We start from the raw sequence: 23982 nt of genomic DNA, 5'->3' as shown, positions 1-23982 counted from the left end.
TCTTTTTTTAACCTTATTTCATTCTAAGAAAAACTTTTGTTTCACATTTGACTATCTCAGTGGTATCTTAAAATTGGTCTCAAATTGAGACCACTACCAATTAAATTTTCTGTTTAAGGTCTTTTTGCCTAAGATGGACCATAACATAGTATTTATTCAGCCTGCAATCCTGTGTGAATACCAGCTTGGTTCAAATTTTGAAGGAAGATTTTCTGCCTCTCTTTACCCTTTGCCGTGGTTGAAAATCATGAGTTTCCTTGTGGCCCCTGGTAGGTTTATGGAGGATGTAACCCTTGGGATCCCAGGTTTAGTGAGACTCCTGCATGAGATTCCCCATGTTGGGAGTTTTTGCTTTCTTAGTAGTGTGTAAATAAATGGTGCATCAGTGGCATCTTCAACTCCATGAAATATGGTGTGAGTTGTGAACCTTTCCAGTTTGTATAGTTTATCATGTTTTTAATGTAACAAGTCTTTTGCTTCTCAAGCAGTCAAATCTATTTTTTTCCCATTTTGATTTCTTAGTCTACTTTTTATAGCATCTTTATTCAGGTATAATTCACATACCAGGAAATTCACACTTCTAAAATGTGCAATTTGGTGATTCTTAATATATTCACAAAGTTGTGCAAACATTACCACTATCTAATTTTAGAACATATTTATTACCCTGAAAAAAAACCCCATATCCATTAGCAGTTACTCTTCATTCCTTCCTCTTCCCAGCCCCTGGCAACTACTCATTTATTTTCCATCTCTGTGGACTTGTCTATTCTGAATATGTCATGTAAATGGAATTATACAGTATGTGGCCTTCTGTGTTTGGCTTTTTTCGCCTAACATGATGTTTTCAAGGTTTAGCCATCTTGTAGTACTTTATTCTTTTTATTGCTGAATAATATTCCATTGTATGGATTTAACACATTTTGTTTATCCTCTCACTAGTTGATGGATATTTGGGTTGTTTACATTTCTGGCTATTATGAATAATGCTGCTATGGAAATTCATGCACAAGGTTTCTGTGGACATAAGTTTTCATTTCTCTTGGGTACATACCCAGGTGTGGAAACACTAGGTCAGATGGTAACTCTATGTAACATTTTGAGGAACTGCCAGACTCTTTTCCAAAGCAGCTACCCAATTTTGCAATCCCACCAGCAATGTAAGAGGGATCCAATTTCTCCACATCCTCACCAACGTATGTTACTGTGTGTCTTTTTCATTTTAGACATCTAGTGAGTATAAAGTAGTATCTCAATGTGGTTTTGATTTGTGTTTTTCTAATGACTAATGATGTTGAACATCTTTTTATGTGCTTATTGACCATTTATATCTTCCTTGGAGAACTGTCTATTCAAATACTTTGCCCATTTTTAATTAGGTTGTCTTTTTATTGTTGAGTTGTAAGAGTTCTTTATATATTCTCAACACATGTTTCTGTTATCAGGTGTATGATTTACAAATATTGATTTATAGTATATGGTGTGAGGTAGGGTCCAAATTCATTCTTTTGCATGTGGATATCCAGTTGTCCCAGCACCATTTCTTGAATGGTCTCTTCTTTCCCCCATTGAATTATCTTGGTTCCTTGTTGAAAATCAGTTGTCCACAAATATTAGGACTAATTTCTGGATTCCCCCAGGTTGGTCAAGAACCTGCCTCACATCCTGAGCCCATGCCTCCCTGAAGGTCACCACAATTTACTCAGTTACCCGAACCAGACATGCAGGCATCAAGCTTTGTCAAAGCTTAACCACCCACATGCAGTCACTCACCAATACCTAGTCTCACCTGGAAATATCAAGAGTTCGTCCCCTTCTTTCACAGTGCCTCTCCTAATTCAGCCATTGTGATCTTTACGGTTTGGGTTTGGGCTTTTTTTTTTTTTTTTTTTTACATAAAGTTGTGGCCCTCATGTTCCTGTCTTACCTCCAATCATATCCCCTTCCAATCCAACCTCCCCCAACCCCAGCCAGAGGCATCAGTTTAAATCTCCTCTTGCTAATTTCCTATTTAAAACCCTTCCATGCTTTAAAAAACCTTTTTTCTTAGTAAAAACTTCAGTGTATTTCCTAGTACGCAAAATCCTAACTTCGCTTCTGAGTCCTTGTGTGATGTGGCCTCTCTTTCCCTCGCCGTGACTTCTCTCACACCCATTCCAAGCTCTACCCTACCCTCAAGCCTCCAGCAGCTCTGAGCGCCCTGCAGTTACCCCTGACATTCCAGGCTGCCTCCACATCTGTACATGTTCTTGTCCCTTTGCCTGTAACGATCTCCATCCTTCCCCTGGTCTTCCTTCACATCTCAGCTCAGATGAAGCTTCCTTCATAGCAGATACCATACTCTGCCATAGTAAGCTGTTGTTCTATCTCCCCCACTTGACTTTGAGTTCCTGAAAAGTAGGGGCTGTGTTTGGTTCTAATATATATTCCCAGAAGCTAGCACATTTCCTGGCACATTGTAGGCCCTCGATCATTATTTGATGAATAATTGAATGAATGAATGGACTTTTCATCTACTACCAGCTTTCCAAAGGGTAGCCACTTAATTAGTAAAGTTGACACTTTAAAATACAACTTCCAGATCCTTTATCAACTGTGATTAAGTTAAAGCCCTTAATTCCTACAGTCATACTTTCCTTTTTTTTTTTTTTTTTTCTGATTGTGAAAGTAATACATGTTTATTGTAGAAAGTTCAGGGGAAAAAATACAGATTGAATTACAATAATGAAAACGCATTACCCAGAGAAAGTCACAATTTAAACTTGGAAATATAAATTTCCAAATGTTTCACTAAGCACATACACACACATTCACACACCCCTTCTGTTGTGATTTTATTTAAAAAAATAGTTTATTACTCATGTTAGCTAAGTTTTACTGCAGCAATAAATTAACTCGATTCTCAGGGGCTTAATGAAACAAAGATCATTCCTTGTTCAGACTTTCCCAGCACAGGTTGGCAAGGGGCTCTGTTCTACTCAGCCATTCAGCGACAGGCATACTTTCTTTGTAGGTGAAAACTTCCCCTCCCCACTCCTACCCCCAAGAAAACAGTACTTGGTCTTCAAGTTTATTTTTTTAAATCAATTTTTTAGCCTTCTTAAATCTGTTATCCCACCCCAGAATTGAGTCATGCTGTCAATGTAATAATGTTTGCAAAATCCTATAATTCTTTTTGCAAATATTAGTCACCGTAATGCTGGAACCTCACTGAAATTCTCTACCCAGATAATGTGTCTAGAGTACTAAAACTTAGTTTCCTGAAAGGAATAGAATAGTACTGATACATCAATTAGTTAAAAATCAACTGTCCTAAAATTTCAGAACAATAGTTAATTCATTCAACCAACATTTGAGCACCTATTATGTACCTAACAGTATGCTAAGCATTAATAATATAGAAAGCTTTTTTTAAAAAAAAATTAAATTCCCTTGGTAATTTCATGGTCGATTTTGGGTCAGGGATTGGAACATGTAAAAGATTTATAATGTAATAAAGCAACTGTTAATAGAGTTTTTGCATAGGCTACTGTAGGTACACAAAGAGAAATAAAACCAATCTTCCCAAAGAGAGCTTCACAGAGAAAAGAATATCTAAATTAAGTCCTGAAACTATAAGCCAGCATTTATTAGGAAGAGAGGCAAGAAGGGCATCTCAAGTAGAAGGAGCAGCATGTACAAAGGCCCAGGGGTCGGAATGAACATGGAGGTTCAGGGGATGGCAGATAGGTGAGCTGAAAAGCAGTCAAGGGTAGGAGCAGTTGAGTAGCAGGACATAGAGCTGGAAATGGACACACGATACCTGTCACCATTATTTAGCCAAAGACAAATCCAAGAGTTTCTGTGGACAAAAGAAAGTAACCAGCAACCCAAACCATCCTTTGAGATTTTCCAGTCAAAACAATTCCCTGATTAGGTGCTCACCTCCTGGTGGCAGTAACTTTCCAAAGTCTCCACAGCCCAGCCAAGTCCAAACACAACAGCTCTGGGCTCTGGAGAAGAATGAGCTTGGCTCTTTGCTTGATGTTTTATATATTCTCCGAAGACCACGCCCATTTCCTCCAAGTGATAGAGTTATCAAACCTTAGGAAAGGTATAGGTGCACATGATTAGATTTTTACAGAGTTGAAAACACACCCTGATGCCAGTGATTGACATCAAACCTTTTGAAACCTGTTTAATCCAATTGCCACAACCCAATCTCTGGTATAAAAAAAAAAAGTCACAACTTGAGTTCACATTTGTAATCCATGAAATTGTTGTTTGGAAAATAAATGATCTCCCCAAATATGAAAACAAACAAAAAAAAAAACAAGTCCCTGAGGTATTCGATTTCTGCAAGATTCAAGTCCTTATCCACTGAATGAGGCTCAGATAATTCCTTTAAGGAAGATTCACCATTTAAGACAAAAGTAAAGGCTTTCTTTAGGTGCCGTCTGGTCCTGGCAGGGGTTTGTTTTGGGGTCTTCTCTGCTCCTCATTGTATGTGATGCTGATAATGAGCAAAGAGCTGTTTCTTTGGGGGGCTCTTGGCCTTTGGTCCATGATGAGCCACAACAAGTACAGACAGTTCTCTGAGCATCTTCCCCTCATTCACTCTTCCATGATGCTGCCAACATTCTTCTGATCCTAGTTGTTTCTCAGTTTAGAGAATTAGCACTGACCTAAGAACTATGCAATTCTCAAACTTTTTGGTCTCAGCGCCACTTTACACTCTTAAAAATGACTGAGGGGCTTCCCTGGTGGCGCAGTGGTTGAGAATCTGCCTGCTAATGCAGGGGACACGGGTTCGAGCCCTGGTCTGGGAAGATCCCACATGCCGCGGAGCAACTGGGCCCGTGAGCCACAATTACTGAGCCTGCGCGTCTGGAGGGGCCGCGATAGTGAAAGGCCCACGCACCGCGATGGAGAGTGGCCCCCGCTTGCCGCAACTAGAGAAAGCCCTCGCACGAAACGAAGACCCAACACAGCCAAAAATAAATTAAATAAATAAATAAATAAAGTAGCTATTAAGTTAAAAAAAAAAAAAAATGACTGAGGACCCCAAAGAGATTTTATTTATGTGGAGTATAGCTGTCTATATTTAACCTATTAGAATTTTAAATTGAGGAAAATTTTAAATACTCATTCATTCTTACAAGGTAACAATAAAAAAATTGCATGTTAACATACATCAATATTAACAAAAAAGTAAAAGATTTCTAACAAAGTAATTATGAAAAATACTTATGTTTTTCAAAACAAATAATTGCATGGGAAAAGTGGCATTATTTTATATTTTTTCAAATCCCTAATTCTGGCTTAATAGAAGACATCCAGACTCTCATGTCTGCTTCTGAATTCAGTCTGTGGTGATACCACAGGTCATGTAGCATCTAGAAAACTCAGGAAAGAATGGGAGTGAGGAAGGTAAATAACTTCTTGATATTGTTAAGAAAATAGTTTTAACATCACAGACCTTCGAGGAGAGTTTCAGGGATTCCTAGCAGTCCCTGAACCACATGTGAGATCCTCTGACTTAGAAATTTTAAAACACGGTTGACCCTTGAACATCCCAGGGACATTAGGAGTGCCAAAGCCCGACACAGTGGAAAATTCACATGTAACTTAGAGTCGGCCCTCCACACGTGTGCTTCCTCAGCATCCGAGGATTCAACCAACCCCAGATCATGTGGGACTATAGCATTTGGTATTGAAAAAATCCATATATGAGTGGACCCACACAGTTCAAACCTGTGTTGTTCGAGTCAACTGTACTAGATTGAAAGGTGTGAGTTGAGAGTTTATGAAAGCTAGCAGATAGAATATTAAAGCCAAAGCCAGCGTATGGATAATTACTTCACACCTGTAAAGCAAGTGTGACCACTGTTTTGATGAGATGAGGAGTTTAAAAAGTGACACATTTGGTCCACTTATTTGCCACTAAAATCCATTTGATCAGTTTTTAAGCATTCGAAGTCTCCTCCCCTCAAAGAAAAACAAACTCTAGTTTTATCTTATTCCCCCCTCACTTTAACCAGAAAATAGAATGCCGAAGAGCTAGGAAATGAACCACCAGTTAGACAACTTCAAACAAAGACACCTGGGATTTCATGGTTTCTAGCTCTGTGACCTTGATCAGGTCACAGTTTTTCTGCTCTCAGTTTCTGGACCTATAAAAGGGCCTACCTCCCTCAGATGACCGTCTGGATAGTTTGAGATAAGGAATGTGAATGCTGGCTTCCAAATTCTCAAGCCTTCTAAAATGTTATTGATTACGATTATGTTATTATGGCTATAAGACTGCTCACGGGACATATAAACCTTCCCTTCTCTTTAAGTGGAGAGATTGCCCTCTATTCTTTCCTCATTTGTGTGTCCCAAAGTCCTTCTCCAATTAAGTTCTTACAAGCTGCTGATGGGATGCCCTGATGAGCAGTGTAATCTAAGGTCTGAGATTCCCCAGGCTGAACACAGTCACTGTGATGCATCTGCTGTCAGGTTATCCCTATATGCAAACCTCCAAAGGAAGAGAGACACTGCTAACACCGAGTTCAGGGGAAAGCATAAAGAGGTCTCAACCTCCCTCTCCCTCTGCCCTCCAAGAAAATTCTCTAACAGTGTTAAGCAAGAATAATGATTGCAGCATGGAGAAAATATACATGGGGATGGTCTGGCTGCAGCTGAAGCAGCTCCCACTGACAGAAGTAAAGTCCCAGCCTTCAGTGAGTGTGATTGATGGTGAAGTACACTTGCCTTGGCTCAGGTTCCCAACACACTTCAGAAGTTATAGAATGCTGTCTGGACAAAAATCAGGAGTGAATTACACATCTGAAGTAACCATGACCTAGAAAAGACCCAAAGGCAGGAAATTTCAGTGGAAAGTCACTGAAAGAAAAAAGCAACCAGAAGTAACTTGGCTAAATTGGGTAACATGAGTATAAGATTAAACATTGGCATGTTTAGAAATTCCCAGTCCCAAGTTAATAAAACTGGGGTCATGAGAATTCTCCTTACTTTACCATCTGCGCTTATCAACCCACTCAACCTCTTCCCAGCCCTAGAAGAACATTGCTTGGAGGAGGAAATATAATTCTGCAGCAGCATTTGAATTTCACCTCAAATAAGACTATATTTCAACATCTGGAGAGATATCTCAATCCAAATTTATTCTAAGCTATTCTGATTTAAGTCAAATCAGTTTGGACAAGTAAAATTGCCAAAACATAATATCATCTCCCTTTCCTCATGTATATAAAACAAAACATCTTGCCTCCTACTGAAATAATGACTAAAATCTTAATAAATCATGAGTAAAATTTTAATTTAATAAATAATATATTCACGTGGTTTTACAATAACTATAATTGTCTCTCCTTTCCTTTTTCTAGCTTTGAAGGCTTCACCTTGTAAGAAACGGTGCAACTCCATTGCCGCCCTGAAGGCAACCTCACAGGAGATTGTGTCCTCAATTAGCCAGGAATGGAAGGATGAGAAGCGTGATTTGCTGACCGAAGGGCAAAGTTTTAGCAGCCTTGATGAAGAAGGTAAAGACATGGAACTTAAAAAAAGAAGAAAAGAAAAAAGTTCATGTGATTTTACTTGTATAAATAATGTAAACTCACAGTAGAAAAATGAGAAAGTACTTTCTCTAGGAAACAAAGTCTCTTAACTAATTTTTAAAATGATGTTTACAGTATGACGCAGTTAATGTAAAATTTTTATAACATGTAAACAATACCGTATATGGTTTATGGTAAAAAAAAATTAAAACAGACTAAAATATTCAGAAACAAAGATCTATAATCCCACTACCTGAAGGTAACACATCTGAAGGTTTTGGTGTTTTTACTAGTAGACCTTGGTCTGGCCTTGTATATATATTTTTTTCAAACATACATACACATTATATACATATACATACATACATACACAATGTAACAGTGAATTACCAATTTATTTAGGTCCTCTTTAATGAGTTTAATAAAAGTTTTATCATTTTCTCCTGGCATGTCATATATTCCTACCTTTTGTTAGATTTATTTCTCAAATGGTTATAGAGATAAAGACATAGATATGTATTTTCTGTCTTTTCAGGTAATGTGTATATATATATATTTTTTTTTTTTTTTCTCGAAATGACAAAAATGGTTTAATGGAGTGGCTGGGGTTTCTGACAAATACCAACCTAAAAGGCCAAACAAAGAGTCATTCCCAAGAGCATCAACTTTGCAGGTTACCCTCGATTAATTTCATCAACCGCCCATCAGAAATCTGTTGCAAAGGCTCTGATGGCAGATCACCGTTTGGGCAGACCTTTGGAAAGAAAGCCTCCCGTTTCCTCTGGCTCAATTTCTGCCTGCATCAGGGAACTACAGAAGTTAAATCTGAACTCAGAAAGGGCGTGTCTGAATCTCAGTGATACTTCAGTGTCTGAGAGAAACTCTGTTCTCTATTTCTGTTTCACAAAGGACCCATAATGCATGAAGCTGACAAAGCAATGATTAAGGCTGAGCTTCCTACAGCCTCAAACAGTGTTGCTTAAATTGGGGATTTGGGGAGCACACCAAAATCCCGCCCAAGTGTTGACCTTTGGCAGAGTTTCTCTTCAGCACCACCCTCTTCTCTTTTTCTCTGGTGCTGGGGAAGGAGTCTTGGGCTTAGAATGATCTGACATACGTTTATTGAGTGCCTACTGTGTGCCAGGCACTGTTTTAGGATCTTGAAATTTGGCTTCAAATCCAAGATCCACCAGTCTTAGCTATGGACCTAGCTGTGGACCCTTAATATCTGAGCCTCACTTTCCACATTAGTAACTGGGGCTAATTGTGCTACCTTCTTCACAGGGATATTTTGATAATTCACGTGGATAATATATAGCATAGAACCTGGCACAAAGTAGGTGCTCAATAAGCGTTGCATTTAATAGGATCTGTTTCCAATACCCCTGGAAAACTCCTCCCACGTTGGCACCTTTCGAGACTATTCAAAGCTGCCCCATCCAGGTGCTCCATATTCTGAGACAATCAACCACTATCACACTTTTGCATTAAAGAACATTCTGGAAAATGAATACAATACAGCGTTAGTATTATTTAAAGAATGGCTTAATAAGGTACCTTCCCAGAAATGTTTAGGTTTAAACTTCCACTCATCCTTTTTTTTTTTTTTAACATCTTTATTGGAGTATAATTGCTTTACAATGGTGTGTTAGTTTCTGCTTTATAACAAAGTGAATCAGCTATACATATACATATATCACCATATCTCCTCCCTCTTGCGTCTCCCTCCCATCCTCCCTATTCCACCCCTCTAGGTGGTCACAAAGCACCAAGCTGATCTCCCTGTGCTATGCGGCTGCTTCCACTAGCTATCTATTTTACATTTGGTAGTGTATATATGTCCATGTCACTCTCTCACTTTGTCCCAGGTTACCCTTCCCCCTCCCCGTGTCCTCAAGTCCATTCTCTATGTCTGCATCTTTATTCCTGTCTTGCCCCTTGGTTCTTCAGAACCATGTTTTTTTTTTTTAGATTCCATATATATGTGTTAGCATACGGTATTTGTTTTTCTCTTTCTTATTTTTATTTTTCACATCTTTATTGGAGTATAATTGCTTTACAATGCTGTGTTAGTTTCTGCTTTTTAACACACTGAATCAGCTATACATGTACATATATCTGCATATCTCCTCCCTCTTGGGTCTCCCTCCCACCTTCTCTATCCCACCCCTCTAGGTGGTAACAAAGCACTGAGCTGATCTCCCTGTGCTATGCAGCTGCTTCCCACTAGCTATCTATTTTACATTTGGTAGTATATCTAAGACCATGTCACTCTCTCACTTTGTCCCAGCTTACCTTTCCCCCTCCCCATGTCCTCAAGTCCATTCTCTATGTCTGCATCTTTATTCCTGTCCTGCCCCTAGGTTCTTCAGAACCTCTTTTTTTTTTTTTTTTAGATTCCATATATATGTGTTAGCATACGGTATTTGTTTTTCTCTTTCTGACTTACTTCACTCTGTAGGACAGACTCTAGGTCCATCCACTTCACTACAAATAACTCAATTTCGTTTCTTTTTATGGCTGAGTAATATTCCATTGTATATATGTGCCGCATCTTCTTTATCCATTCATCTGTCGATGGACACTTAGGTTGCTTCCATGTCCTGGCTATTGTAAATAGTGCTGCAGTAAACATTGTGGTACATGACTCTTTTTGAATTATGGTTTTCTCAGGGTATATGCCCAGTAGTGGGATTGCTGGGTTGTATGGTAGTTCTATTTCTAGTTTTTTGCAGAACCTCCATACTGTTCTCCATAGTGGCTGTATCAATTTACATTCCCACCAACAGTGAAAGAGGGCTCCCTTTTCTCCACATCCTCTCCAGCATTTAATGTTTGCAGACTTTTTGATGATGGCCATTCTGACTGGTGTGAGGTGATACCTCATTGTAGTTTTGATTTGCATTTCTCTAATGATTAGTGATGTTGAGCATTATTTCATGTGTTTGTTGGCAATCAGTATATCTTCTTTGGAGAAATGTCTATTTCGGTCTTCTGCCCATTTTTGGATTGGGTTGTTTGTTTTTTTGATATGGAGCTGAATGAGCTGCTTGTAAATTTTGGAGATTAATCCTTTGTCAGTTGCTTCATTGGCAAATATTTTCTCCCATTCTGAGGGTTGTCTTTTCGTCTTGTTTATGGTTTCCTTTGCTGTGCAAAAGCTTTTAAGTTTCAGTAGGTCCCATTTGTTTATTTTTGTTTTCATTTCCATCTCTCTAGGAGGTGGGTCACAAAGGATCTTGCTGTGATTTATGTCATAGAGTGTTCTGCCTATGTTTTCCTCTAAGAGTTTTATAGTGTCTGGCCTTACACTTAGCTCTTTAATCCATTTTGAGTTTATTTTCGTGTATGGTGTTAGGGAATGTTCTAATTTCATTCTTTTACATGTAGGTGTCCAGTTTTCCCAGCATCACTTATTGAAGAAGCTGTCTTTTCTCCATTGTATATTCTTGCCTCCTTTATCAAAAATAAGGTGACCATATGTGCGTGGGTTTATCACTGGGCTTTCTATCCTGTTCCATTGATCTATATTTCTGTTTTTGTGCCAGTACCATACTGTCTTGATTACTGTAGCTTTGTAGTATAGTTGGAAGTCAGGGAGCCTGATTCCTCCAGCTCCATTTTTCTTTCTCAGGGTTGCTTTGGCTGTTCGGGGTCTTTTGTGTTTCCATACAAATTGTGAAATCTTTCGTTCTAGTTCTATGAAAAATGCTATTGATAGTTTGGTAGGGATCACAATGAATCTGTAGATTGCTTTGGGTAGTATAGTCATTTTCACAATGTTGATTCTTGCAATCCAAGAACATGGTATAGCTCTCCATCTGTTTGTATCATCTTTAATTTCTTTCATCAGTGTCCTACAGTTTTCTGCATACAGGTCTTTTGTCTCCTTAGGTAGGTTTATTCCTAGGTATTTTATTCTTTTTGTTGCAGTGGTAAATGGGAGTGTTTCCTTAATTTCTCCTTCAGATTTCTCATCATTAGTGTATAGGAATACAAGAGATTTCTGTGCATTAATTGTGTATCCTGCTACTTTACCAAATCCATTGATTAGCTCTAGTAGTTTTCCAGTGGCATCTTTAGGATTCTCTATGTATAGTATCATGTCGTCTGCAAACAGTGACAGCTTTACTTCTTCTTTTCTGATTTGGATTCCTTTTATTTCTTTTTCTTCTCTGATTGCTGTGGCTAAAACTTCCAAAACTATGTTGAATAGTAGTGGTGAGAGTGAACAACCTTCTCTTGTTCCTGATCTTAGTGGAAATGCTTTCAGTTTTTCACCATTGAGAACGATGTTAGCTGTGCGTTTCTCATATGTGGCCTTTATTATGTTGAGGTAAGTTCCCTCTATGCCTAGTTTCTAGAGGGTTTTTATCATAAATGGGTGTTGAATTTTGTCTAGAGCTTTCTCTGAATCTATTGAGTTGATCACATGGTTTTTCTCCTTCAATTTGTTAATATGGTTTATCACATTGATTGATTTGCATATATTGAAGAATCCTTGGATTCCTGGAATAAACCCCACTTGATCATGGTGTATGATCCTTTTAATGTGCTGTTGGATTCTGTTTGCTAGTATTTTGTTGAGGATTTTTGCATCTATGTTCATCAGGGATATTGGCCTGTAGTTTTCTTTCTTTGTGACATCTTTGCCTGATTTTGGTATCAGGGTGATGGTGACCTTGTAGAATGAGTTTGGGAGTGTTCCTGCCTCTGCTATATTTTGGAAGAGTTTGAGAAGGATAGGTGTTAGCTCTTCACTAAATGTTTGATAGAATTCACCTATGAAGCCATCTGGCCCTGGGCTTTTGTTTGTTGGAAGATTTTTAATCACAGTCTCAATTTCAGTACTTGTGCTTGGTCTGTTTATATTTTCTGTTTCTTCCTGGTTCAGTCTCAGAAGGTTGTGCCTTTCTAAGAATTTGTCCATTTCTTCCAGGTTGTCCATTTTATTGGCATATAGTTGCTTGTAGTAATCTCTCATGATCCTTTGTATTTCTGCAGTGTCAGTTGTTACTTCTCCTTTTTCATTTGTAATTCTGTTGATTTGAGTCTTCTCCCTTTTTTTCTTGATGAGTCTGGCTAATGGTTTATCAATTTTGTTTATCTTCTCGAAGAACCAGCTTTTAGTTTCATTGATTTTTGCTATTGTTTCCTTCATTTCTTTTTCATTTATTTCTTATCTGATCTTTATGATTTCTTTCCTTCTGCTAACTTTGGGGGTTTTCTTGCTCTTCTTTCTCTAATTACTTTAGGTGTAAGGTTAGGTTGTTTATTTGAGATGTTTCTTGTTTCTTGAGGTAGGATTATATTGCTATAAACTTCCCTCTTAGAACTGCTTTTGCTGCATCCCATAGGTTTTGGGTCATCGTGTTTTCATTGTCATTTGTTTCTAGGTATTTTTTTATTTCCTCTTTGATTTCTTCAGTGATCTCTTGGTTATTTAGTAGTATACTGTTTAGCCTCCATGTGTTTGTATTTTTTACAGATTTTTTTCCTGTAATTGCTATCTTGTCTCATAGCATTGTGGTTGGAAAAGATACTTGATACGATTTCAGTTTTCTAAATTTACCAGGGCTTGATTTGTGACCCAAGATATGATCTATCCTGGAGAATGTTCCATGAGCGCTTGAGAAGAAAGTGTATTCTGTGTAGAGAATGGACTTGAGGACACAGGGAGGAGGAAGGGTAAGCTGGGATGAAGTGAGAGAGTAGCAAGGACTTATATATACTAACAAATGTAACATAGATAGCTAGTGGGAAGCAGCTGCATAGCACAGGGAGATCAGCTCAGTGCTTTGTGACCACAGGGGTGGGATAGGGAGGGTGGGAGGGAGACTCAAGGGGGAGGAGATATGAGGATATATGTATATGTATAGCTGATTCACTTTGTTATAAAGCAGAAACTAACACACCATTGTAAAGCAATTATACTCCAATAAAGATGTTAAAAAAAAAAAAGTAAAAGATAGTGCATTCTGTTGTTTTTGGATGGAATGTCCTATTATTATCAATTAAGTCCATCTTGTTTAATGTGTCATTTAAAGCTTGTGTTTCCTTATTTATTTTCATTTGGGGTGATCTGTCCATTGGTGAAAGTGGGGTGTTAAAGTCCCCTACTATGATTGTGTTATTGTCGATTTCTGCTTTTATGGCTGTTAGCATTTGCCCTATGTATTGAGGCGCTCCTATGTTGGCTGCATAAATATTTGCAATTGTTCTATCTTCTTCTTGGATTGATCCCTTGATCATTATGTAGTGTCCTTCTTTGTCTCTTGTAATAGTCTTTATTTTAAAGTCTCTTTTGTCTGATATGAGAATTGCTAGTCCAGCTTTCTTTTGATTTCCATTTGCATAGAATATCTTTTTCCATCCCCTCACTTTCAGTCTGTATGTGTCCCTAGGTCTGAAGTGGGTCTCTTGCATATATATGGGTCTTGTTTTTGTATCCATTCAGCCAGTCTATGTCTTTTGGTTGGAGCATTTAATCCATTTACATTTAAGGTAATTATTGATATGTATGTTCCTATTACCATTTTCTTAATTGTTCTGGGTTTGTTATTTTAGGTCTTTTCCTTCTCTTGGTTTCCTACCTAGAGAAGTTCCTTTAGCATTTGTGGTAAAGCTGGTTTGGTGGTGCTGAATTCTCTTAGCTTTTGCTTGTCTGTAAAGGTTTTAATTTCTCCATAGAATCTGAATGAGATCCTTGCTGGGTAGAGTAATCTTGGTTGTTGGTTTTTCCCTTTCATCACTTTAAATATGTCCTGCCACTCCCTTCTGGCTTGCAGAGTTTCTGCTGAAAGATCAGCTGTTAACTTTATGGGGATTCCCTTGTATGTTATTTGTTGTTTTTCCCTTGCTGCTTTTAATATTTTTTCTTTGTATTTAATTTTTAAAAGTTTGATTGACACGTGTCTTGGCATGTTTCTCCTTGGATTTATCCTGTATGGGACTCTCTGTGCTTCCTGGACTTGTTTGAGTATTTCCTTTCCCATATTAGGGAAGTTTTCGTCTATAATCTCTTCAAGTATTTTCTCAGTCCCTTTCTTTTTCTCTTCTTCTTCTGGGACCCCTATAATTTGAACGTTGGTGCGTTTAATGTTGTCCCAGAGGTCTCTGAGACTGTCCTCAGTTCTCTTCATTCTTTTTTCTTTATTCTGCTCTGCAGTAGTTATTTCCACTATTTTATCTTCCAGGTCACTTATCCGTTCTTCTGCCTCAGTTTTTCTGCTATTGATCCCTTCTAGAGAATTTTTAATTTCATTTATTGTGTTGTTTATCATTGTTTGTTTGCTCTTTAGTTCTTCTAGGTCCTTGTTAAACGTTTCTTGTATTTTCTCTATTCTATTTCCAAGATTTTGCATCATCTTTACTATCATTATTCTGGATTCTTTTTCAGGTAGACTGCCTGTTTCCTCTTCATTTGTTTGGTCTGGTGGGTTTTTACCTTGCTCTTTCATCTGCTGTGTGTTTCTCTGTCTTCTCATTTTGCTTCACTTACTTTGTTTGGGGTCTCCTTTTTGCAGGCTGCAGGTTCGTAGTTCCCGTTGTTTTTGGTGTCTGCCCCCAGTGACTAAGGTTGGTTCAGTGGGTTGTGTAGGCTTCCTGGTGGAAGGGACTAGTCCCTGTGTTCTGGTGGATGAGGCTGGATCTTGTCTTTCTGGTGGGCAGGACCACGTCCAGTGGTGTGTTTTGGGGTGTCTGTGACCTTATTATGATTTTAGGCAGCCTCTCTGCTAATGGGTGGGGTTGTGTCCCTGTCTTGCTAGGTTGGCATAGGGTGTCCAGCACTGTAGCTTGTGGGTTGATGAGTGGAGCTGGGTCTTAGCGTTGAGATGGAGATCTCTGGGAGAGATTTCGCTGCTTGATATTAGGTAGAGCCGGGAGGTCTCTGGTGGACCAGTGTCCTGAACTCGGCTCTCCCACCTCAGAGGCACAGGCCTGATACCCGGCCGGAGCACCAAGACCCTGTTAGCCACACAGCTCAGAAGAAAAGGGAGAAGAAAAGAAAGGAATAAAAAAATTATAAAATGAAATAAAGTTATTAAAATAAAAAATTATTAAAAATTAAAAAATTAAACAGTAATTTTAAAAAGAATATAAAGAAAGAAAGGAGCAACCAAAGCGAAAAACAAATCCACCAATGATAACAAGCACTAAAAAGTATACTAAAAAAAAAACAAAGACAGAACCATAGGACAAATGGTAAAAGCAAAGCTATACAGACAAAATCACACAAAGAAGCTTACACATACACACTCACAAAAAGAGAAAAAGGAAAAATGTATATATATATCTATATTAAAAAAAGAAGAGAGCAACCAAATCAATAAAAAAAATCTACCAATGATAATAAACTCTAAATACTAAACTAAGATAAACATAAAACCAGAAACAAATTAGATGCAGAAAGCAAACCCCAAGTCTACAGTTGCTCCCAAAGTCCACTGCCTTGATTTTGGGATGATTTGTTGTATATTCAGGTATTCCAGTGATGCAGGGTACATCAAGTTGATTTTGGAGATTTAATCCACTGCTCCTGAAGCTGCTGGGGAAATTTCTCTTCCTCTTCCTTCTTCGCACAGCTCCTGGGGTTCAGCTTTGGATTTGGGCCCGCCTCTGTGTGTGGGTCGCCTGATGGCGTCTGTTCTTCACTCAGACAGGACGGGGTTAAAGGAGCAGCTGATTCGGGGGCTCTGGCCCACTCAGGCCGGGGGGAGGGAGGGGTACGGATGTGGGGCGAGCCTGCAGCGGCAGAGGCCACCATGACATTGCACCAGCCTGAGGTGCGCCGTGCGTTCTCCCGGGGAAATTGTCCCTGGATCACGGGACCCTGGCAGTGGCGGGCTGCACAGGCTCCCGGGAGGGGAGGTGTGGATAGTGACCTGTGCTTGCACACAGGCTTCTTGGTGGCTCCAGCAGCAGTCTTAGTGTCTCATGCCCATCTCTGGGGTCCACGCTGATAGCTGTGGCTCATGCCCGTCTCTGGAGCTTGTTTAGGCGGTGCTTTGAATCCCCTCTCCTCGCGCACCCCGAAACAATGGTCTCTTGCCTCTTAGGCAGGTCCAGACTTTTTCCTGGACTCCCTCCCGGGTAGCTGTGGCACACTAGCCCCCTTCAGGCTGTGTTCATGCAGCCAACTCCCGTCCTCTCCCTGGGATCTGACCTCTGAAGCCTGAGCCTCAGCTCCCAGCCCCCGCCCGCCCCAGCGAGTGAGCAGACAAGCCTCTCGGGCTGGTGAGTGCTGGTCGGCACCGATCCTCTGTGCGGGAGTCTCTCCGCTTTGCCCTCTGCACCCCTGTTGCTGCGCTCTCCTCCGTGGCTCTGAAGCTTCCCCCCCACCCACCCCTCGTCTCCACCAGTGAAGGGGCTTCCTAGTGTGTGGAAACCTTTCCTCCTTCACAGCTCCCTCCCACTGGTGCAGGTCCCATCCCTATTCTTTTGTCTCTGTTTTTCCTTTTTTCTTTTGCCCTACCCAGGTACGTGGGGAGTTTGTTGCCTTTGGGGAAGTCTGAGGTCTTCTGCCAGCGTTCAGTAGGTGTTGTGTAGGAGTTGTTCCACATGTAGATGTATTTCTGATGTATCTGGGGGGAGGAAGGTGATCTCCACGTCTTACTCCTCTGCCATCTTGAAGGTCTCTCCCCAGGTAGTATATTTTTAAGGTTTGGTTTTTCTGGCTGTTTGTTGCTACTGCATAGACCTCACACCTTTTTTTTCTTTCTTTCTTACTTGCTAACTAGGACTTCTGGTACAACGATGAATAGAAGTAGTGATTGTGGGCAGCCTTGCATCATCCTGATTTTAAAGGGAATGCCTCTAATGTTTCACTGCTGAGAAAGAATTTTGCTGTATTTGATGCCCATAATCAAGTCAAGGAAGTTTCTTTTTATTCCTAGTTTCTAAAGTTTTTATCAGGAATGAGTGTTGCATTTTATCAAATATTTTTCTCTATCGAGTTGATCATTTGGATTTTCTCTTCTAATCCTGTAAGAGGAAGTGACATTTTAGATTTTATTATCAGTATATTCTTTTGGGAATGCCAACATTTCCCGAAAATTTCTTTTACTTCCTGTAGAAGATTAGATCTCTTCTGGGATTTTCTTTTCCTCAGTCTTTAGAATAGTGTGTTCATCCTTTTCCCTTCTGCAGCACTTATCCATATCTGCCATGTTGGGTTTCTTTCTCATCTTATAAACCAACTTTTATGCAGATTTAGTGATTTCAGCAAGAGTTACTGAATTGCCCTTGCTCCTCTCTCTGAGTTGATGGCTCCAGTTTCTGACAGGCGTCCACCTCTTTCCCTAAACTTCCCTGCATTGGCATCTCCCTACCACACTGCCTAATTTTCTAGGATAAACTTATTTTTAAACTGTGAGAGTTAAACTGTCAAATAGTGTGCTCAATATGGCTTCTATCAGCTATACCTCAATAAAATGTATATATTGCTTCTAAAGTTTAAGCCATGAGTCCAGTTGTTAATCTTAAGGGATAAGTATAATAAATACACTACACAGCATCTAGAAAGTCTGGAAACATAGGAAGCAGTGCACAAATTATGCTTTTTTTCAACTGAACTATTGTACCCATTGCTTTAGATCTAAAGGTTCTTCACCAGAAAAGGTCTCTTAAGGTTGAAGAAAAACCTATTGAGCATATTCTTTGAAACTGTTAACGTACTAATTTTAAATGAGTTTATCTTGACAATTCTCTGCATCTACAAAGTTTGCTGCAAGGTTCGGTCTTTCTATAATGCTCTATACTTGGGGACTTCCCCTTTCGTAGTGCACCAAGTCATTACCAAATTTCCCTCCAGTTTTTAATCATTTGTTTTCTGTCATTCTCAGTATGTCTGGGTTGTATTAGTTTTCTTTTGCCATGTGACAAATTACCAGAAAGTTAGTTAGCAGCTTATTATAACCTCCATTTATTAGCTCACAGTTCTATAAGTCAGAAGACTAGCAAGGCTTACCTGGGTTCTCCGACACAGCTTTTCGGGGTCTCAAAAACTAGGATCAAGGTGTCAGCTAGGCTGAGTTCTCATCTGGAGTTTCCGGAGAATAATCCTCCTCCAAGCTCATCCTGTTGTTGGCAGAATTCACTTCCTTGCAGTTGTAGAACTGAAGTCCCATGTCATTGCTGTCTAACAGCTGTGGGCCAGGCTCAGCCCCTAAAGAGCGTCCTCATTCCTTGCCATGCAGCCCCCCTCCATGTTCAGACGGAGAATTTCTTACAGGTCAATCCCCCTTACACTAGGAATCTCTGCCATCACCATCTCTGACCTCTAGACACAAATTTAAAGGGCTCACGTGACTAGGCCAGGCTCACCTGAATAATCTTTCCTTTGACTAACTCAGAGTTAACTGATTAGTAGCCTTAATTACATCTGCAAGATTCCTTTTGCCACATAAGATAAAATAATCACAGGAGTAATATCTCATCATTCTCACAGCTTCCACCCACACTCAAAGGGAGATTATACAAGGGTGCAGGTCATTGAGAGTCATCCTAGGATTCTGCCCACCACACTAGTTATTTTAAAAAACTGAAGGGGATGGGCACATAAGGAAACAGTTCTCTACTTCAAAGAACTGCTCCTAAGGGTCAGCTACCCAGTGTTCGGGTGCTGTCTGACCTGGACCTGGGTCACTGGACAGGTAGTGTTTTTCTGTATTCTGTCACTCAGCGAGCCTCTGGTTTATGAAATCAGGCTGAGTATGCCCAAGACCTGAGTCTGCATTAGTTGTTCTCAGTCTAGCTCTATCCGCCTTATAGTTAGTAGTGATTCATTGGAATCTAATGTGAGGTTATTTTTCAGATTCAGTTTTCTATGTCACTGAGAGTTTTCATATTTTTCTGTATTTAATGAGAAGGTGGGATCAAGTATACTGAAGATTGCTAGCCAACTGTCGTATTGAAGCCTTTCTGATTTTTGCATGTTGAGCATGTTGTTACTTGTGTTTTTATATGATTATCATCTGTTATTCATCATGGCGGTTCTTTACTTTGATCTGAATCGGATGCACAGCTGCACCATCTCATATATTTTAATGTGTGTCTGGATTCCTAGTCCAGAGTCCAGGCCTTCTGTGCTTGCCCCCTTCTCCCTCCATGCCTCGCCCCACCTCTCCATCTATATCCCTCCAAGTCCAAAATCCAAACCTCACACTCACGTGATAGTGCCTATTAGGATCAATTTCCATTCGTTCACTTCCTGGCAGTACGTAATTTTGAGCCTATTGTGCCTATAAAGGAATACCAGAAACACCGTAAGGTTATATTGTATTTATTATCATCTGTTTTAGTTTAGTTTGGGGAAGTGATTAAAAAGAATCCACAGTACAGCATCGTGACACGAGCTAATAATACTGTATTGCATATTTGAAAGTTGCTAAGAGAGGAGATCTTAAAAATGCTCATCACCAGAAAAAAATGCTGTAACTGTGGTGATAGGACGTTAACTCAACTTACTGTGATGATCATTTCACAATATATACATATATCTAATCACTACGTTGTATACCTTAAAACTAATACATTGTTATATGTCAGCTATAGTTCCATAAAATTAAAAAATAAATAAAATATCTCCACTGCTGAAAAATAAATCAGCTTGAGCCCAACTATAGAACTTTAAAGACAGGATTCATCCACAGGGTTCTATCTCTGGGAACGTGCATGTCTCTTTTTAAAAGAGCTCTGTTCTGTGTGGCTGGACCTTTAAACAAAATACTATCTCTGACAAGCTGGCCAATAATGAATGTGAATTTGTCCAAAGTTTAGGATAGGATGATTAAAAATGATCCAAATTCAACTCTCAAAAAAAAAAAAATTCCACTTAGAGAGAGTAGGCTGGGTCACTGCTCAGCCTTGACTGTTCCACTTTCCTGATGAGGGAGGGCTCTTGCATAAGTATTTTCATAGGTACCTACATTTTAAAGAAAAATAAGAGTTTTCTCCTTTTTAAAAAGGCAGCCTTGCTGTTACAATATAATGTCAAGAAGAGCTGTGGGTAATATTCAGAGATGTATGTGGGCTCAAACAGGGTTAAGGTATAGCTGGCTGTTAGTCTGTGAAGCATTTGTTTCTTGGCTCTTAACAAGTCTGAGTTCTTAGATCTGCACTGAGAATCACAGATATGGGCACAGCCTCGGGAGAGGAAAGCAAGTTCACTGTCTGTTTATACATTTGCCAATCATCCTTTTAATCTCTGTCGAATTATCTCCTTAAGCTCCTAGGAGCTTTTTATGTCATCTTTCGAAACAGTAAATCACTTTATTAGGTTTTTAAAAGAACATTCATAATGGCATTTCCATAAGCCATTTTGTAAATTAATGCAATTTCCTTTCTGTTTAACCTGTTTGCAAGAAGCTATTTTACATTTCTGCTGCAGTTCAGAAGAGCACAGTTATTTCGTAATTTAATTTGCAGCCTGGTATGTAGAATGAATGCCTTTGACTCATTTAAATTATTATATACACTAAAGCAGCATTTCTTACCGATATTCACGAGTGTTTGTTTTGCTTTTTGTCACCCAGCATTGGGATCCCGACACAGGCCAGACCTGGTGCCTAGCACTCCATCGCTGTTTGAAGCTGCTTCCTTGGCGACCACAATTTCATCTTCTTCCTTGTACGTCAGTGAACATTATCCACACGACAGGACTACGCTTTATTCAAGCAGGTAATACTTAGTGCAATCAAACTACCAGTAGGCTATTACCACACTAACATCACAGCTAGCCAGTATCTCTGAATGAGAACAAGTCATCCCTAACAACCAGGATGGGACCATCGCCTGCCCTGTAAGTAAGAGAAAGAGAGAAAATGCTGGATATTTACTGTGACAGGAGGGAAAACCCTCCTGATTTTTCTGTACGGTTAATCATTATGTCCTGTAGAAACTATGTACTTCACTCTGTGGAAGAAGATGAATCTTTCATCATTTTTATTTTAATAATCGTATGAGTGGATTTTTTAAGCAAGCACTCTTGGTTAATATTTACACAAATAGCTACAAAGTATCTGAATATTTTCTTTCTGTATGAGTGACCTTGGTAACTACTGATAGAATAACAGCCCCCGCAAATTGTCCACATCCTAATCCCTGGTATCTGTGATGCTGTTACCTTATATAGCAAAAGGGGCTTTCTTTTTTTTTAATTTTTTTAACATCTTTATTGGAGTATAATTGCTTTGCAATGTTGTGTTAGTTTCTGCTGCATATCAAAGTGAATCAGGTGTACGTATACATGTTTCCCCGTATCCCCTCCCTCTTGCGCATCCCTCCCTCCAACCCTCCCTATCCCACCCCTCTAGGTGGTCACAAAGCACTGAGCTGATCTCCCTGTGCTATGCAGCTGCTTCCCACTAGCTAGCTATTTTACGTTTGGTAGTGTATATATGTCCATGCCACTCTCTCACTTTGTCCCAGCTTACCCTTCCCCCTCCCCATGTCCTCAAGTCCATTCTCTATGTCTGCATCTTTATTCCTGTCCTGCCCCTAGGTTCTTCAGAACCATATATTTTTTTTTTTTTAGATTCCATATATATGTGTTAGCATACGGTATTTGTTTTTCTCTTTCTGACTTACTTCACTCTGTGTGACAGACTCTAGGTCCATCCACCTCACTACAAGTAACTCAGTTGCATTTCTTTTTATGGCTGAGTAATATTCCACTGTGTATATGTGCCACATCTTCCTTATCCATTCATCTGTTGATGGACACTTAGGTTGCTTCCATGTCCTGACTACTGTAAATAGAGCTGCAGTGAACATTGTGGTACATGACTCTTTTGCAATTATGGTTTTTTCAGGGTATATGCCCAGTAGTGGGATTGCTGGGTCATATGGTAGTTCTATTTGTAGTTTTTTAAGGAACCTCCATACTGTTCTCCATAGTGGCTGTATCAATTTACATTCCCACCAACAGGGCAAGAGGGTTCCCTTTTCTCCACACCCTCTCCAGCATTTATTGTTTCTAGATTTTTTGATGATGGCCATTCTGACCGGTGTGAGATGATATCTCATTGTAGTTTTGATTTGCATTTCTCTAATGATTGATGATGTTGAGCATTCTTTCATGTGTCTGTTGGCAATCTGTATATCTTCTTTGGAGAAATGTCTGTATAGGTCTTCTGCCCATTTTTGGATTGGGTTGTTTGTTTTTTTGATATGCAGCTGCATGAGCTGCTTGTAAATTTTGGAGATTAATCCTTTGTCAGTTGCTTCATTGGCAAATTTTTTCTCCCATTCTGAGGGTTGTCTTTTTGTCTTGTTTATGGTTTCCTTTGCTATGCAAAAGCTTTTAAGTTTCAGTAGGTCCCATTTGTTTATTTTTGTTTTTATTTCCATTTCTCTAGGAGGTGGGTCACAAAGGATCTTGCTGTGATTTATGTCATAGAGTGTTCTGCCTATGTTTTCCTCTAAGAGTTTTATAGTGTCTGGCCTTACACTTAAGTCTTTAATCCATTTTGAGTTTATTTTTGTGTATGGTGTTAGGGAGTGTTCTAATTTCATTCTTTTACATGTAGCTGTCCAGTTTTCCCAGCACCACTTATTGAAGAGGCTGTCGCAAAAGGGGCTTTGCCAATATGACTGAGTTAAAGGTCTGGAGATGGGAGGAGTGTCCTGAATTATGCAGATAGGCCCAATGTAATCACAGGGTCCTTGTCAGAGGAAGTCAGGAAGATTAGAGTCAGAGAAGGAGATGTGATGGCAGAAGCAGAGGTCAGAGAGAGAGAAAGATTTGAAGATGCTACACTGTTGGCTTTGAAGGTGGAGGACGGGGCATGAGTCAAGGAATGCAGGCAGAGTCTAAATGCCAAAACAGGCAAGGAAACAGATTCTCCCTTAGAGCATCCACAAAGGAACACAGTTCTTCCAACCCCTTGAATTTTAGGACTTCTAACTGCCAGAGCTATAAAGTAATAAATTTGTCTTATTTTAAGACATTAAGTTTATGACAATTTGTCACAGCAGCAATAGGAAACTAATACAGGGACTCTCAAACATTTAAAGTGAATTTGAATATTGGGGAGGGGTACTGCAGTTTCTTAGACAGGAAGTTAATTTCTTCGTCTTATTTTTTTTTTAAACAAAATATTCTCAAACATTGGTTCTAGTAATAGAAAGTACCTCTACGAAGAGGTCACAACATTGTGGGATTAGCTATTTTTTCTATGTTTATATATGGACTTTTGTAACTAGCTTCAATTACAGGTCAGGGATAACTGTATACGTTCTCAAAAATTATCTGTTAAATGTTGAACTGGTTCTTGTCATAATTCAGCTCTCAAGAATCAAGATCAAATTTGTGCAGATGAAATGTTTTTTATACTGTAAGTCATTTCCCCCTCCACCCTAGCAACTTGGTTCACTTCCAGAAAGAGGACTCAATATGGTAGGTCCATTTTTAATGTGTGCATGTTTATAAATTCTAGCT

General features: G+C 39.3%; 1 protein-coding gene across 6 annotated transcripts in view; it reads left to right on the top strand.

The window, feature by feature from the left end:
- PIP5K1B (phosphatidylinositol-4-phosphate 5-kinase type 1 beta) overlaps positions 1 to 23982 on the top strand; it is a 354990-nt gene that overhangs the window by 254769 nt on the left and 76239 nt on the right. For all 6 annotated transcript variants that reach the window (XM_068551827.1, XM_068551823.1, XM_068551825.1 and 3 more), the window contains 2 exons: positions 7371 to 7526; positions 21077 to 21221. In XM_068551827.1, the coding sequence (XP_068407928.1) occupies positions 7371 to 7526; positions 21077 to 21221 (301 nt within the window). The remainder of the gene's footprint in view (positions 1 to 7370; positions 7527 to 21076; positions 21222 to 23982) is intronic.

Source organism: Eschrichtius robustus, chromosome 10 (genome assembly GCF_028021215.1).
Source record: "Eschrichtius robustus isolate mEscRob2 chromosome 10, mEscRob2.pri, whole genome shotgun sequence".
In the NCBI taxonomy this organism is placed as follows: Eukaryota; Metazoa; Chordata; class Mammalia; order Artiodactyla; family Eschrichtiidae; genus Eschrichtius; species Eschrichtius robustus.
The sequence above is the reverse complement of the archived record's forward strand: the minus strand, read 5'-3'. Positions and strand labels throughout refer to the sequence as shown.